Source organism: Euprymna scolopes, chromosome 28, assembly GCF_053919585.1.
Source record: "Euprymna scolopes isolate OS-2025 chromosome 28, ASM5391958v1, whole genome shotgun sequence".
Classification (NCBI taxonomy): domain Eukaryota; kingdom Metazoa; phylum Mollusca; class Cephalopoda; order Sepiida; family Sepiolidae; genus Euprymna; species Euprymna scolopes.
In genome coordinates, this window is record NC_136509.1 from 92120030 (window position 1) to 92136455 (window position 16426).

At 32.0% G+C, this 16426-nt stretch overlaps 1 protein-coding gene across 1 annotated transcript in view; it reads left to right on the forward strand.

Annotated features, from left to right (window-relative positions):
- LOC145249731 (uncharacterized) overlaps nt 1–16426 on the forward strand; it is a 97455-nt gene that overhangs the window by 68221 nt on the left and 12808 nt on the right. The window contains exons 3-6 of the mRNA XM_080111633.1: nt 1528–1748; nt 11350–11552; nt 13705–13851; nt 15362–15502. Coding sequence (XP_079967759.1) covers nt 1528–1748; nt 11350–11552; nt 13705–13851; nt 15362–15502 — 712 coding nt within the window. The remainder of the gene's footprint in view (nt 1–1527; nt 1749–11349; nt 11553–13704; nt 13852–15361; nt 15503–16426) is intronic.

A 16426-nucleotide genomic window follows, 5' to 3' on the forward strand; every position in this document is an offset into this window, starting at 1 on the left:
GTTGTTTTATGATATTTCGGCCAACTATTCCTCTGGACTTCGTCAGGTTGTTTTAACTGCGACAGGATAGGAATACTGAATCTTCAACTGTATCTTCAGTAATCACTTCCATAGTTGTCGTCTCACCACGTTTTTGGCCAACCGATCTTCCAGCTGGCTTTGGATAGGATTGAAACCGCTATATTCAGACAATGCTCACCTGGGACTGTAGAAATTCAATGTCTCTATCCACTATCCTATCCTGTCACGGTTAACAAACTGAAAAAGGCCAGAGGAATAGTAGACCGAAACGTTGCGAAACAACAACTATAAAGATGAGGATAACAGTCCACAAGTACATAAATAAAAAATATACAGATTACTCATCTCAAGAGAATTCCAATAATTAAATAATATATACCATTCGGTATGGACCTGACAATGAAAGATCAGATAACAAAATAACTTGGATTTATAAGCCTCGGATTTATAAACCTTGATCGCCCTTCTGGGCCCGTGCCGCAGTGGATTAAGTCACTGCGAGGATGCAAATGAAGCTTACTCCTGGTGCATTGTGGTGGATCCCTGATTAGAGCAGGCAATAAATTGATTTGGTTGAAAAATGGACGATTTTACTGATTTCGATGACAATAAAAGTATTGAAAGGGTGAAACATTTGTTGATCCTCATTCAATCGCATGAAATGTTGAGTCTCCTTGGTAATATTAAATATTTGTCCAGTGATACTGTACGAGTTGATTTTCCTGAGAAGACCTTGTCAAAGGCTTCGCATATATCTACCACTACCATCCTAGCTTCACCTAACTTATTCAGAGTGTGGTCTGGTCATTCAGAAATGACTATTAGGACGCCTACAGTCGAACAAGATTGCCTAAATCCAATGTCAACGAATTTGAAATTGCTTAAAATTTGTTTTAATAATTTTTATTGAAAGATCATCTTTTAACTTCAATGCCACAATGTTGCATCCCTGTGCCTGTTTTAGAAGCATTTTAATAGAATCTGCTCTGGAGAACTCCTAGCAATTGTGCCCCCCCCCCATCTCAATATAAATACTCATGACTAACTAGACAAGCAGCAAAATCCCCCCCCTTCCCGGAAATGGTTTCTAGAAGTTTCTTCCCTTGTACTCCTAGAATTTCTTTCTGGTCTCCTGCTTTCCTAACTGTATTGACATGCAGAAATTTAAATGTAATGTGAACAAACATCTTGCTGCTCAACTCCCTACATAATGTTCTTGTAGACATAGTCCCAAATAATAGCCACCTATGTCTAGGTGGCAATATGCCTTGTTTGATGTAAATAAGAGTAAAATAAATAAATAAAATTAATCAAAATAATTGTGATGTCCTTGTCTTTTGAGAATCATTTGTTCAAAAATATGCCAGAAAATTTTGCCAAAAATTATCAAAATTAATGTTATTTCTAACACTAACTATTTGAGAAACAAACACTTTAATATGATGATGTGTTTTCCGTTGAGTTTTTGTAGCATTCATCATTAAAAAAATATTTGTAATTTTTCAGGTTGTGCGTTAAAGCTGTACTGGATGTCAAGTGGAAAGAATTATCCGAGGACAACACGTGTCGACAGAAATTCCGTGAGACAGTCGATGCTGTTCATACCCAACTGGAAAGATTTGATTTTTACCAGTTTCACCTCGTCAAAGGTCTTATGGAAAGCCATTGGGATCACCCGACCCTTAGTAGGATCATGGCGGGTGCTGATGACCTAGAAGAGCAAGAAGGTAACAGTAATTTTTTTTTAATATAAAATATTTCCAAACCAAAAGTGAATCTACATTTATTTGTCGCCTGACAAAAGGAGAGTGAACCTGTAAATTCATCCTTGTCTGTTCGTCTGTCCACACTTTTTTCAATAATTACGCCTTGGAATTTTTAAAAATTTTTGTCCAAACATTAAGCATGATATGAGTAAAAAAAGTAACAGAACGGATTTTCCGGGAAAACTCCGATTACCCCACCCCAGGAATGTCTTTCGGGTTAAAATGGCTAAAATTCACACTTTTGTGTTTATTAAAAAAATTTTAAAAAATTGATGCCTTGGATTTTTATAAAACTTTCTTTTTTTTTGCATGGGGCAGAATTCGAATTTACATATGTTAAGGCCTAAAACTGCACCGTTTGTTCCTTTTCATCACGATTTGACATTCCCTGGGGACTTTTGGGGCTAAATAGGGGTGAGGGGGCAATGCTGAACTAAGTCATTTTTTTATGCCTCGTTGACTGTGCACTCACGAGGGACCATGCACACTTCACTTTTTTTTTTTTTTAAATTAAAAAATATACAATGCTTCTTTGTTATTAAAGTGAAATTCAAAAAATCAAACTATTGAATTTATACTAAAACAAATTAAAAAAATCAAACTATTGAATTTATACGAAAACTTAATTGTCGTGTTGCAATAATGGACATATCCAAAAATTATGCAAAACAATAAAATAGAAAATTATTAGCAAAAATAGTTTTCATAGAAAATTAGCAAAAATTGAGTTTTGCTTTAAAAAGAAAAAAAAGAAAAAAAAGTGTAATTCTGTTAAACTTTCATCTCATCTCAATCCGTAAAAACAAATTCGTTAGACAAAACGCGCCAGACTCTCAAATAGCAAATGATATTTCAACCATACACTTCATAATATTAAATGTAAGTAGATCGTTCCAAAAGTAAAACCTCTTTCTTTTTTTTTTTAACTCAAAGTTGAAGAACTACAAAGATTTAAAACAAGTGACCTTATGTGCTGCAAAATTTATTTTTCTGCATAGTCATCACATTTTTAGGGCACACTTGTCAGGAATTCAATGACACATCTTTGTATCTGGTGCCTCACACTGTCAATATTTGCAACAGAGATGAAAGTTTCAGGCCATGAAATCATAACAATACAATCGGGACAAGATCAAAGCGTAGTATCTGTTCTTCAGATACTGCAAGCAAAGACCATATGTGGGGGGCGACCCCACATATAAGACCTTGGTCAATGTAGGGGCAACCCTTCATACCAATTGTCACTATCCAGCTCCCCTACTCCCCGGGGAGCTGGTCCCCATTTCCCCTTCACTCCTCACATTAAAAATCGGCCTTGTGCCTAATTTGCTCGGTGGGGGAGCAAATAAATACCATCTGTTCTTCAGATGCTGCACTTCAATTTCTTGATCTCTGTCAGTGGAGGCGAAATCCTTCACGACTGAAACAATTTTTATTTTTGTTCCTTTTCTCCACGTTAAAAAACGATCCTGGTGTCTAACTCTGTCCCGTGGGCAGGCATTGTAAATAGGAACAATGCAATATACATTCCCTCTGATCCATTTAAGTGGAATAAAAAGTAGGAGGCACTACTTTTGGAACAGCCCTCGTATTATAAAAGACACCAAGTTTCCATCCACATATATGCACAAACGGAAACAAAATGGATTATAAAATTGAAAACACACACAACGGGACTGAACTATGATGCACGGATTATAAAACTGAAAACTCTCACAACGAGACTAACTACGATGCACGGATTATAAAATTGAAAACGCACACAACAGGACTGAACTACGATGCACAAGTTTTGAATGTTTCTAAATAGTTTACAGACTGAGAAAAAATTTTGTTTTTGAATAAAACTTTGTTGATTAACGGAATCAGTTGATCTTAATGATGCTTCATGAAAAGAATGAATGCGATTACATATTTAATTTGAAAAAAAGAAAAAAGACAATTGTTTTCTTTGTTACTCCATAGAGATATTTTGAGCCAACTGACTTACATGTTAAGATTAAATGAATGTTGCACAAAGTTTAAAATTCCTGTCTCCCTCAATGGTTTAAATTTCATTTTATTTCCCCCATTTTTTAAAATCAATTTTGAAAAAGAGCAGAGTACCACATGTAATATTAAACTTATAATAGCAATTATAATTTTACGAGTTTAATTTGTGATGTGGAGTATTATTTTTAGCTAGGGAACGGATTTTACTAGTAAGGACACCTGACGTTGAATGTGGATCATGATTATATAGTTTTATTAAGGCTTATAACACCAGATTATTTTCTGTGCTTTTTACTGCCCTCTTCCCTTCTATTTCGCTATCTAATATTGTCAGAAGAAGCTGATTTGTTGGAAAACTCTGAATTAGTGTCCTATATATATCTTTTATATTTGATCAGAATTGGATTTACGTATTTGAAGTAGGGGGGGGGCTTAGAGTTGGATAATCCATTTTTTCGAAACCTTGAAAATAGTGTTTCAATATATATATATATATATATATATATATATATATATATATATATAAAACAGCCAATTTAAATAAAAATGAAAACAACAGCATGGAGAGTTGATCTACATTTCTTTCCTCTTGACAATGGGGGATTTCCCCCAAAATATTTGAGGAATATACCATCTACAGTCAAGATAAATAATTACTTGTTGAACTCTTTATCATAATTTATTTATCTGTTTCCAATAATTCCTGCATTGATAAGCCTTCAAAAACATGTTTTTGGTCCCCCGACAAAAGGAGGGTGGACTTGTAAATTCACCCTTGTCCGTTCGTCTGTCCGCACTTTTCTCAATAACTACGCCCTGGAATTTTTTGCAATTTTGCACAAACATATGATATGAGTAAAAAAGTAACAGAACGGATTTTCCGGGAAAACTGATTACCCCTCTAGAGGTGCCTTTCAGGTTAAAATGGCTAAAATTGACACTTTTGTGCTTATTAAAAAAAGTTGATGCCTTGGATTTTTATAAAATTTTCTGAAATGTTGTAACTAACTGATTTCTATATAATTTTGTTTGTCTATACTTCACGATAACTCTTGGGTGTGCTCTAGAGGCTCTTTTAGGGCTAATAAAAACTCCTTTTTTTATTTATTTTTATTTTTTTTTTGACTATTTTACCATATTTGCCTAAAATTTTCTGTGTATGTCTATTTAGCAGTTGTGCATGGTGCTGAACACAAATTTAAATATGTTAAGGCCTTGGAGACTTTTAGGGCTAAATAAGCTGGGGGGCAAATGATGGACTTAGTCATTTCTTTCTTTTTTTTTTTTTTTTTTTTGCATGGTGCAAAACTCAAATTTACATATGTTAAGGGCTAAAACTGCACCGTTGGTTCATTTTCACCAGATTTGACGTCCCCTGGAGACTTTGGGGGTAAATGAGGGGGGGGGGACTGAACTTAGTCATTTAAAAAAATTTTTTTTTTTTTTAATGCCTTGTTCACTGTGCACTCGCGGGGACCATGCATGCTTCACTTGTTTCATTTATATTTCATTCTTTGTTTTGAAAAATTACATTATTGTTAAGGGAATTTAGTTCTATTATATATATATATATATATATATATATATGAGATGAAGTCAATTAAAATATTCATGTAATTTTATTTAATTAACATTCTAATCAGATTTAAGTATATAAATGTGTACATTCTTTAAATGTAAGCAACCGGCCTGAAGATCAGCTAAGATGAAAATAGTACAATATTTAATGTCTATTAATTCATAAATTCTGTTACTCCAATTTTATGCAAAAGTAAAAGAAAAATCCTTTTTTGTGTTTGGGGTGGTAGTTTTTTTGTTTTTTTTTTAAACTTCATGAATGTAGAAAATTTAATTTGTATAAATGGTAGCAAACGTGGAAATCTGGGCACAAGAAGAGATTTTGTTGGTTTTGTTATATTGAAAGAATGAGTGAGCAATCTTGGTTTGAAGAGTTGAAGGTGCAGGGGAAAAGGCTTAGGAAAATCTGCAAGGAAGTGATAAGGAAACACCTAGCCAAAGACGAGTTGGTTTGGAAATCACATTCTAAAAGCCATTCAAAACTTACATTTTTATGGGTATATTACCATTCTTATTTTTCTTCTAAATATAGAAAATAATAAAAGGGAACATTGCAAATAATTTGTTTTTGTTTTTTTTCATATATTTGTAAACAATATAGAAAATGATAGTATTGATGAAAAAAAAAAAAACATCTCCAGTTGTATCTTAGGTTCTGCAACAACCCACAAAAATAAAAATAAATTGGTTTGATATGATGTCGCATTAGCAAAAACTGTAACCATTCAATGAAAGATTCAAAAAAGTTTGATAGAACAAAAAGTTTTAGCAAATTCAATTAATCCATGACAACTGAATAGTCTTCCTAGTATTTTGCCGATATTGCCTCAATGCACTGTCCAAGGGAGATAACTCTGTTCAATTATTTGCTTCTGATATAAAGAACCAATTAATTATCTATGCATAAAAGGAAGGATGTCTCAGTTCACTAAAGAATTTTCAGTTTTTGTCCAGAATTCTCCCATGTTAAAAAACAAAAATTAAAAAAAAATAAATAAAGAAGCTTTATAATGTACGTACCGGTGATTGAACGAAAATGTCATTCTAGAAAATCATGTTAAGTAGTTTTATTTTTTACTAAAAAAAAAAAAAAAAAAAATTTACGAGTAAGCAAGGAGGAAGAAGAAACAAAGGGAAATAACTTAATAATTCAAACTTGCAAGTCCGCCTCATAATGCCTAAAATTTCCCATTAATCACTTTAAATCATTCAAGAATAATTTTCTTTATAAAATAAAGTCACTTGATTGATTTATGTGATTTTTAGAATATGATCTTGTCGTTAGATCATGAGTTTGTGCGTCAAAGATTTTCCTGTAATTTTGGTTTTTAATATAGGAGAGAATTCTGGAGAACCACCAAATTTTTACAGACTGAATGTTCCAAGTTTATATCGGAACTATTTTATCAGAACTTCAAAATTAGGAAGAAATGATTCCACAAGAAATATTCTTTTAATGACTTTATCTTGCATTTTAAACTAATAATACAATGCTTAATTCCATGTTTTAAATCATCTCTGTATATTGATGATTTTTTTAAAATTTGGTATAAATGATGCCTCAACTTACTTACGAAACTATTTAAGCGCTGCCTTAAGGAGAAGTGCTTTCCGACTCCCTGGAAGACCTCATTAGTTTGCCCTGTATTTAAGAATTCAGGTGGTAAGTCATCTCCCTCTCAGTACAGACCAATAAGTCTCCTGTATGTTATGAGTAAGTTGCTGGAATCCATATTAAATAGAGAAATAGTCAACCACCTCAGCAGGAATAACCTTCTTAGTGACACACAATATGGTTTCCGCTCTGCAAGATATACCGCAGATGTGCTGACGGTTATATCCCACAGGATTAGTGAATCTCTTGACAAAGGCTTCCTTTCTAGGACAATTGCTCTTGACATATCAAAGGCCTTCGACAAGGTAAGGCATAAAGGTCTACTTAACAAGATTTCCAGCTACGGTATAACTGGAAATGTTTTCTCAATCATTAAATCATTTCTCTCCGATAGGCTCATAAGAGTAGTGGTAGATGGACAAAAATCGGAGGCCTGCAATATAAATGCTGGAGTCCCTCAGGGGTCAATCCTGGGCCCAACTCTCTTCCTGATTTACATCAATGACCTCCCTAAACACATACTTAAATCATTCGCTGACATCTATGCTGATGGCACGACCATCTACGGCAACACATCAAAGGCTGTAAATGACAAAGTTCTCTCTGATTCTCTCTCCTCTGATCTCAAGCGCGTGGTTCAGTGGGGGAAGATGTGGCTGGTTACCTTTAATGCATCCAAAACCAAACTCCTATCCTTACATCATCAACGCTCTGATCCCCATCTGGCATCAATTGTGATGGATGGCTCTCGTCTGGGTGAGGCCCCGTGTTTTGACAAGCTTCTGGGTTTGACCTTTACTCCTGATCTGAAATGGAACACGTACATCAAGTTTGTTGCCAAGGTAGCTGGAAAGATGGTGGGATCCTTCTACCGCTCCAGAAGATATCTCACTACTGATGCAATTCTCTATCTATATAAAAGCCAAGTGTGTCCAAGGATGGAATACTGCTGCCATATCTGGGCAGGAGCTGCTAAAAACAGCCTATCCTGCCTTAACAGAGTACAAAATAGACTTCGTGGCTTAGTGGGGGATGCCCTTTTCTCTACTCTGCAACCTCTCTCCCACAGAAGAGACGTTGCGAGCCTATCCTTGTTTTATCGTTATTTCCATGGCAGGTGCTCGTCTGAACTCCAATCTCTGGTCCCCCCTCGCCAATCTTTCACGAAAAACACCCGTCTAGCTGAATCCACTGTGAAAAATTTCCCCCACTCTATATCTGTGCCTAAATCAAAACGTGGATTCCATGAACAAAGCTTCTTTCTTAGAACTGCACGCCTGTGGAACTCTGTTCTGTCTGCCTGCTTCCCACCGGGCTACAACTTGGATGTTTTCAAGTCCAACATTAACAAATTCCTAATGAACCGCCCCCTTAGGTAGACACTTTGTCAAATCTCCACACTAACGTAATGTACTTGCAATAACCCTTATCCCTGAGTGGCTTCCGGGCCTTGATAAGTGGTGATCACTGTGTAAAAAAAAAAAAACTAGCAACAATGTTGAAATCGAATGCACAGAAAACCCACAGAAAATGATTTGATGTTTGCTCAATAATCGAAATAATTCAAATAGTCACTCATCATCTAAAAAAATTCAGGAACAAGTTCTCTTTTGTCCTTCATTTAAGTTATTTTGACAAAAACGTCACTAACAATCAATCTGTTCTAAGTGTTGACCCAGACTGATTAGGGGTCTGATTAGAAACAAAGGTTCGATCAAAACTTGATTATGGCAGATTCTTTGTCAACATCACAAAACCCTTGTACCTCAAATTAAACTATAGTCAGGGTTATAGTTATATAGTCAGCTAACATACTTCCGGTGTGGCTGCTACTGGAAGCCGTGATAAGGCAAATTAGATTCTTCACTTTTATTGTTCTCAGTATTTCTATTATGAAGTGATTTATTGAAATAAAATATAAAAAAATGACATTATTGAAAAGTATACAATAAAAATTAACAAAATTATAAAAAGATAAAAGTAATACAATTAGTTTTTATTTGCACTTTTAAGAACAAAATTTTTAAAAAAAAATGTTTTTATTTTTTCTTAAATTTTATGAAATTATAAAAATGTTTTTTTCTTTTTATTTTAAAAGTAAGTTTTTTATTTGAATTTATATAATAGATATATATTTATGAAAGTATAAAAATAAAATTATTGAAATCAAAATAAAATTTCAAACATAAAAAAACGTATCCAATGCATAATATTCCCAAAATAGTTTTTAAAAAATATATATTTCCAAGTGTTTTCAATAATTCTTTTTAAAAAAAAAGAAAGCGCACAAAACGTGTTTTTAATATTTCTTTAAAAAACAAAAACAAACTTAATTTCAATAATTCTTAATTAAAATAAGACCGAAAAAACTTTTCAACAATTATTAAATAAAAAAGAAAAATCAGAAAAATGTATAAAAAAAAAAAAAAAAAAAAAAAAAGTATGTACACAAGGGAAAGATAAGAGTGAGAGAAAAAACGTGAAGGAACTGATTTGCCTTGTTATCACTTTCGGTAGCACTATACCAGAAGTTAGGAAGTACGTTAGCTGACTATAACCAATTATTTACTCTAGGTGTGATATTGTCACTGGGAGACCTTCAGTGCATCATTGTTGAAAAATCTCTATATAGAAGTGGATGAAACCCTTCTAATACTGAGAACCATAAAAACTCACTTTGTCACAAAAATTGTAAGGTGATTGTGCATATCAACTATATAAGAAAATAGTTTTAGTCAATTTGCCAATTACATTCCACAAATTCTTTACTTCATTTCAATATTGTCTTTAAATGTAATAATATTCAAATGATTTTTTTCTTCTTTTTCAAATAAATGTTTATTTAATTTTATGAATTTTTCTCATATTTTTTTTTTTTCATATAAGTTTGTTTATTTACATATTTTTTTAAAAATGCTTATTTATAGACACATTTGCACAGAAATTGTGCGAGTTTTCACATTGAACGTAATGTAATTGGACATAGTTAAAAAATTTGAAAAAAGAAACATAAATCAACATTTATTTGAAAAAAAGATCTTTCAAAGAAAAAAGATGGAATGCTGCAGATCATTCCTTTTTCATATGGGGTCTAGGTACCGATGAATCACCTGCTCATTTTTTTTAACAGGTATGTGCATAATAAAGTTTTTGTGCAATTTTTTTTTAATATTTGGAATAATTGGATAAACCCCACTTATTTTTTTTCAAAAGACAAATCTAATCTTTCAAGACAATGATCCACCACTTACTTTTTTATGTGGTGCATCATTGTCTTGAAAGATTAGATTTGTCTTTTGAAAAAAAAAAAAAACTTTTGATTACGGAACAATCCAACATTTCATAGCAGTTGACTTCACTTGGTGCAGTTGTGCATGGTGCCTAGGTAACATCAAATCTTTTCTCTATCTAATTAAGGATGTCAGCCCACTTCTATCTGTTCCTTGCAAGGTGGTCTTTGCAAATCCTTCTGAGCATGTTATGTGCTCATAACATCTGAATTTCTTCTTTTTCACCATGGTCAGTAGGTCTTCATAGTGATTCACTTGTTGAGTGACCTTTCTACAGACTTCATTGTTAGTGGCATGGTCTTTGTATAAGATGACAAGCAGTCTTCCGAGTCAAATCGTTTCTACTACTTGGACTCTTCTTTGCTAGTCTGTCAATTCACCTGTCAATTTCTCGCATACGTAAAGCATGATTGAAATGATGAGCACATTTAGCATCTTCACCTTTGTTCTAAGAGGGATATTTCTATCTTCACAATGGCAATGACAAAATTGAAGACCTTGTAGAGAGAAAGATAGTTAATGTAGGGTGTGTGTGTGTGTGTGTGCGTGCTTTGTGGTTGTTTTATATAAGTGGGGAAAGATTTTTTTTTTTTCTCGTTTAATGTTGCTAATGCTGATATTTGAGATGCAAGTTCACATAGTGAAATATGACAGTGATATTGTTGCTGTTGTAACTCACCTTAGCTGTTGTTGTGTGTAACTAACATAACAAAAACTATAAAGCAGTATATCAGTAGCTGGTTGCTATTTTGAAAAAGTTTGCACTAACACAGCAAATATGATATAGAACATTATTTCGCCAATGGAGATCCTAGCCAGGAAAACCATGTTTTTTTTTTCGACATGTAGGCAATATCTTCTTCATTGATATTTATTTTGATCTATTCATAATGTTGATAAAACGTACATAAAATAAATAATTTTTATTTAATTTCATCAATTTTGCTTTTAAATGCTTTTTTTCCTTCTTTTTAAATCTTTCTATATTTTTGTATTGTTTTCAAACTAGTATGAATCGATATATTTCGATACACTTCACTCTTTGTGTTGAAATTTTAAGTGAACATGTTATTTTTAAATTTTTCAGTGATGGAATATTTTGCTGAAGAAGATCCTGTTGTCCTTAAAGTCCGTGTAGAAACGTTATTAGATGAGAACTGTGAAGAATTTGCATTGAATTTGTGCAAATGGTGTTGTTTGCATCCTGCGTTGGTCGATAACGTTGAGATTCGTGAAACTCAGTTGTTTATGCTTTATAGCAATGGCAATCTGGACAAAATGCAGGAAGAGGTAATTTTCATTTATTATTAGTCTTGTATTAAATCTATGTATCCTATTTGCTCTTTTATTATATACTAGCGGGGCTACCTAATGTTGCCCGGGGTAATTTGCCTCCTCCCCCTCTTTTTTTTCTCTTTTCTTTGCTCACTTCATTGTCTCTTAACATATACAGACAAATCGAGGAATTAGTCAGCGTAAGGGAATTAACTTCATGAAAAAAAAATCAGTTACCTCCCCTCTCTTTAGTTAGTGACTGGAAAACAGATCCCGCTGACCAAATCTACACTAGTTTAGGCTCAAAGAATGATTTTTTTTTTTTTTTTTTTTCCTGAATTTTAGATATTATTAATCCAGAGCAACACTGGCCAAGAAAATATCAATTTTTTTGGTTATTTGTATTTTTTTTTTTTTTTTTTTTCTAGCAAAGCATACAAACATACACTCAGATAATTGCTGTTAATATAATCTATAAATATAAAAGCGAAAATGTATGTATGTGTGTTCGCTTTTTCTGTATGTCTACAAAAGTTTTTTTTTCAGAGAAGCGGTCGCTCACTTCACAACTTTTTAAAACTTTTTATATCACATATAAATCGTAATATTTCACAGTTAACAATGAAGCTCGCCTGTCTATTAAATTTGCTTGATTTCGGGAATATAAATATTCAACATTTGTCACTCGCCACATGTGGGTTAATCTTTTTTCTATAACATCTTGGAAAAATAAAAATCCCGCAGTCAAACTTGACCTATTTAACTCATTAAAACGGGCACCTGCCAAATCCAAGTAATTAAATAAATTCAAACATGTTTCCGTTAGCATCTCGCGGTGGCGCAATGGTTAACGTCGCACTTTTTTTTTTCACACTTTAATTTACAACTTTGCCTCAACGGTTCGGGTTCGATCCTCATACTTACTTTTTTTTTTTTTTTTTTTAAATCGTAAGTAAAATAACATTTTTACAAGTGACAAAATTCTATTTTGTTCATATAAATTAATAAAACATCCTGGGCATTTTTGAGTTGCAACAGCTAGTTTGGACTATTTTAATCATTTAGAATTTCATTTGATTTTTTTTTTTATAGTTGTGTTTATATTCTTAACTAAAATTGTGTGCAATTTTTATCATCATAATTAGTGTATGGATGATTAATCAGAATTGGGAATTGGGAATCATAAAATTTGGAACTTTTTGTGGTATTAGAATCGGTATCGAAATCGGAAAAATTTATGCTTATTTTCTAATGCCAAAAATGATTCTTTTAAATGTCTTTATTTAATTTTGTTTAAAACTAAATCTTCCATTGCTAGTAGTAATCTATATATCTATAAAAGTGAAAATGTCCGTCTGTCTACATTTCCCTACCAAATAACTCTGTCAATTTTCGGTCTACAGAGTCAAGATTTTACATAAGGGGTATTGAGATTTGGGAAAATCTTTTTGATCAGTTTTCGGCCAGAAATTTGGCTTTTAAGGGATCAAGATTCAACAATTTGACCTTTGAAAACTCTGACAAACTCCTCTGTCAATTTTGGGTCTAAACACTTGAAATTTTAGATGTAGGTTACTTGGACAGGGATCTAACTTTATAATTTGAGTTGAGCCCAAAACAATGTTAAGGGGTCAAAGTTTTTTTAAAAAATTGATCTGCGGTTTCTACCAAATTACTCAGCCAATTTTTGGTCAAAACATTTGAAATTTTACATAAAGTGTATTCAGGTAAGCTTTTTAATTGTTTTTTGCTGAAAATTTGGCTTCCAAGGGGTCAAAGTTCAAAAGATTTGACCTTTGCGGTCTCTAACAAACTATTAAGCCAATTTTGGGTCTAAACATTTTAAATTTTATGTAAAGGGTATTCAGACATGCATCAAACTTTTTTTTATTAATTTTAAACAATCAGTAAAACTAAAATCTATAGGTTATCCCCCACAAGTGTATTTTTTACATTTGAGAAAATATCTGCACATTTAACAGAAATCAAGGAAAAATAACAAATCTATAGTTATGTTTAGAGATGTATAATGAACCGGAATCTGGAGTTAAGTATGGACTTGGTAATTGAATCAGGAAATGTATTGGAATTACTCATCATAATGATGTTTGTTTATCATAAAGTTGCAAATATTTTAAGTTTTATTTTATTTTTTTTATTTATTCAGTGTGCCAAAATTACATCTGAAATGTCGGTACAAATTATCCGAAACTTGCAAGAATATGAAGCAGAACAAAGTTTTTGCGTGATGCTTGCGCAGACTTTTCTTGTGCAGAATTGGGTACGAGGCTTGTCTGCAGATGCCGGTACTAAGGTAAGTTGCAATGATAATGATTCTGAGTTGACCAATTTGATTTGGACTGTAGATGGTTCTGACTGATTGGCTACCCACTTGTAGACAGGTTTCTATGATTTGCACAGGTCTGCTCCCTTGATTCCATAGGGTCAGTCTCTTGACACTTTCGTGACCCCTTTCTGAAATGTTTCCCCTTTTCAACATGATCTCAGATCTGTCTGAGCAAAAGTATTTTAACTAATATTTATACTAGCAAATGTACCCACAAATATTTCACAGATTTATGCTGAATTCATTTTATATATAAATAAAATTCTGTTTCTGAATTTTTGAGATGAGGATTGATAATTTGGATTATTCTTTGGTCTACTGTTTTCATATCAAGTGTTATTTTCGCAACATTTCAGCTGATGTAATCTACACATTCCTTAACTGTATCTTGTCAGACTCTGGAATCTGTATGGAATTTTCAATGGAACCTTTTTTAATCCACAGGAGTAGTATGCTCATTTTGTCAGTCTTGTTCCAATTCACTATTATATTCCTTAGTATAACCTGCAGTGAGGATTGAACCTTTAACCTCCAGAAAAGTGTCACTTAGAACAGAATTCTATATAGAACTTTATCTGTTACACTATGTGGCGTAATGGATAAAGTATTTAATAAAATTGCAGCTTCAAACTGTATTACAGAGATTCATTGTATAGTTTTTTCTTATTTAAAACAGTTTATATTAATTTTGTTTTTCAGTTTTATTTATTTATATTTCAATTAGATTTATTTAATGAAATTTTTTAATTTATAATTTATTTTAATTTATAAAATATCTTGTCAATGATTTTTAATATTTACTCTTTTTGTATTTACAACAAACACCAATAAATTAGCATTCTTTTTTAATTTTTAAAGCAAACCTCCATAGATATGTACAGTGTTTTCCCTCCCTTCTAATTTTGTGATGATTGCTTTTTATATTCAACAGAACACTATCAATTAAAGCGTCAAAGGTAAATCCCCCTCACCTCCACCTCATCCTTAAACTTTGTATTTTTAGCAGAGTATTCAGTTTATTATGTGCGCAAACACCTTTTTCCAATTTCGAGTAAGAGAGATCATCTTATATTTTAAAAAATTGCATAAAAATACTGAAACCTGTTTCAGAATTTTTTAGGTAAGGATTATTTGTAATATTCAGAATACTGTTCTCATCCTGGTTATTTTTACTGTGTTTTGGCTGACGTGACCTCTAACCTTTACAGACATTTTTTCAAACTTGGCAACCATATGGAATTTCAAACTGAACACATTATATGAAGAAGGTCGGAGGTTACATTGACTGAAACATCCTGAAAATAAAAAGATAAGAATAGTATTCTGATTACCAACAAGTTTATATTGGGTTGCCTTTTATCATAAATGTCTTAGAAAAAAAAATTGTTTTTATTTTGTAATTTTTATCAATGTTTTATTCTAAAACTTATTGAATTTTTTTAATTTTATTTTTAAATATATGGTTTTTATTTTGTAGATCTTGCTTAAATTATGGATCCGGTTACAGTATTTGGTAGATGGAGATCTAGACAAATTCTCTGATAGCATTTGGGCTATAGCAAAATTGTCTCAACACACAGAACAAATAACATTCCTTGTTGAAGCCCTGCAAGAAGAAGTATGTCAATGTTTGCATAAAACAGTATATTTATATTCAGTTTCTTTGATATTTCGAAAAGTACAATTGATTTTCTTTTGATTCAAATCTTTTCATATTTTAATATTCTGTATTTAATTTTATTTATTTATTTTTTTTAACTGATAAATGAAAATGCAGTTATATGCATTATTGCAAAAATTAGAAATTATTTTTAAAATAATGAATTGATTATCAATTTATTTAAAAGAAAAATGAAAGTGAATACATAACGCCAGGTAAATACAGCTTGTTGTAAATAATTTATCTGGAATTATTATCCGTTATTGGATATATAATAATTGTTTGTTTTCTTTCTAAGTTTTTGAATTTTAACAGTTGTATCATTTTTTTTTTTTTTTTTATAATTAATTTTTTATATTCATCATTATTATTATTGTTTTCTTAGTACCCGGTCAATGCTGGGTAACCCTGCTAGGAATATAATGTGAAATTTTGGTGCAAGTTCATAAAAACCCTCCATCCATCATGAAAAAACAAAATTGCCAAGGCTAAAGAAAAATTGGTGCTTCTGTATTATACAAACAAAAAAATAATTGAATTTCAAGTGGTACCTACATAACTGTCAGATCTCTAAAAGTAACATATAAAAAAATTACCAAAAATGATGAGGTAAAAAAAAAAATAATTATTGATGGAAAAGAAATTTGTAAAAGGAAGCAAAAAGAGATAAGTTGACGGAGATAATTTTAAGTTCTGTTGCTTACGTCACGTGACGAATGTAATTCAAAATGTCGGACAAAATTTATTCCAATCTAAACTTTATGGAAAACAGTTTTTCATTAATAATAATTTTTCTACCTTATCGTTTTCCGTAATTTTTGGATGTGTTACTATTTGCGACATGACAATTACATAGTTACCATTTGTTTTACTTGAAATTGA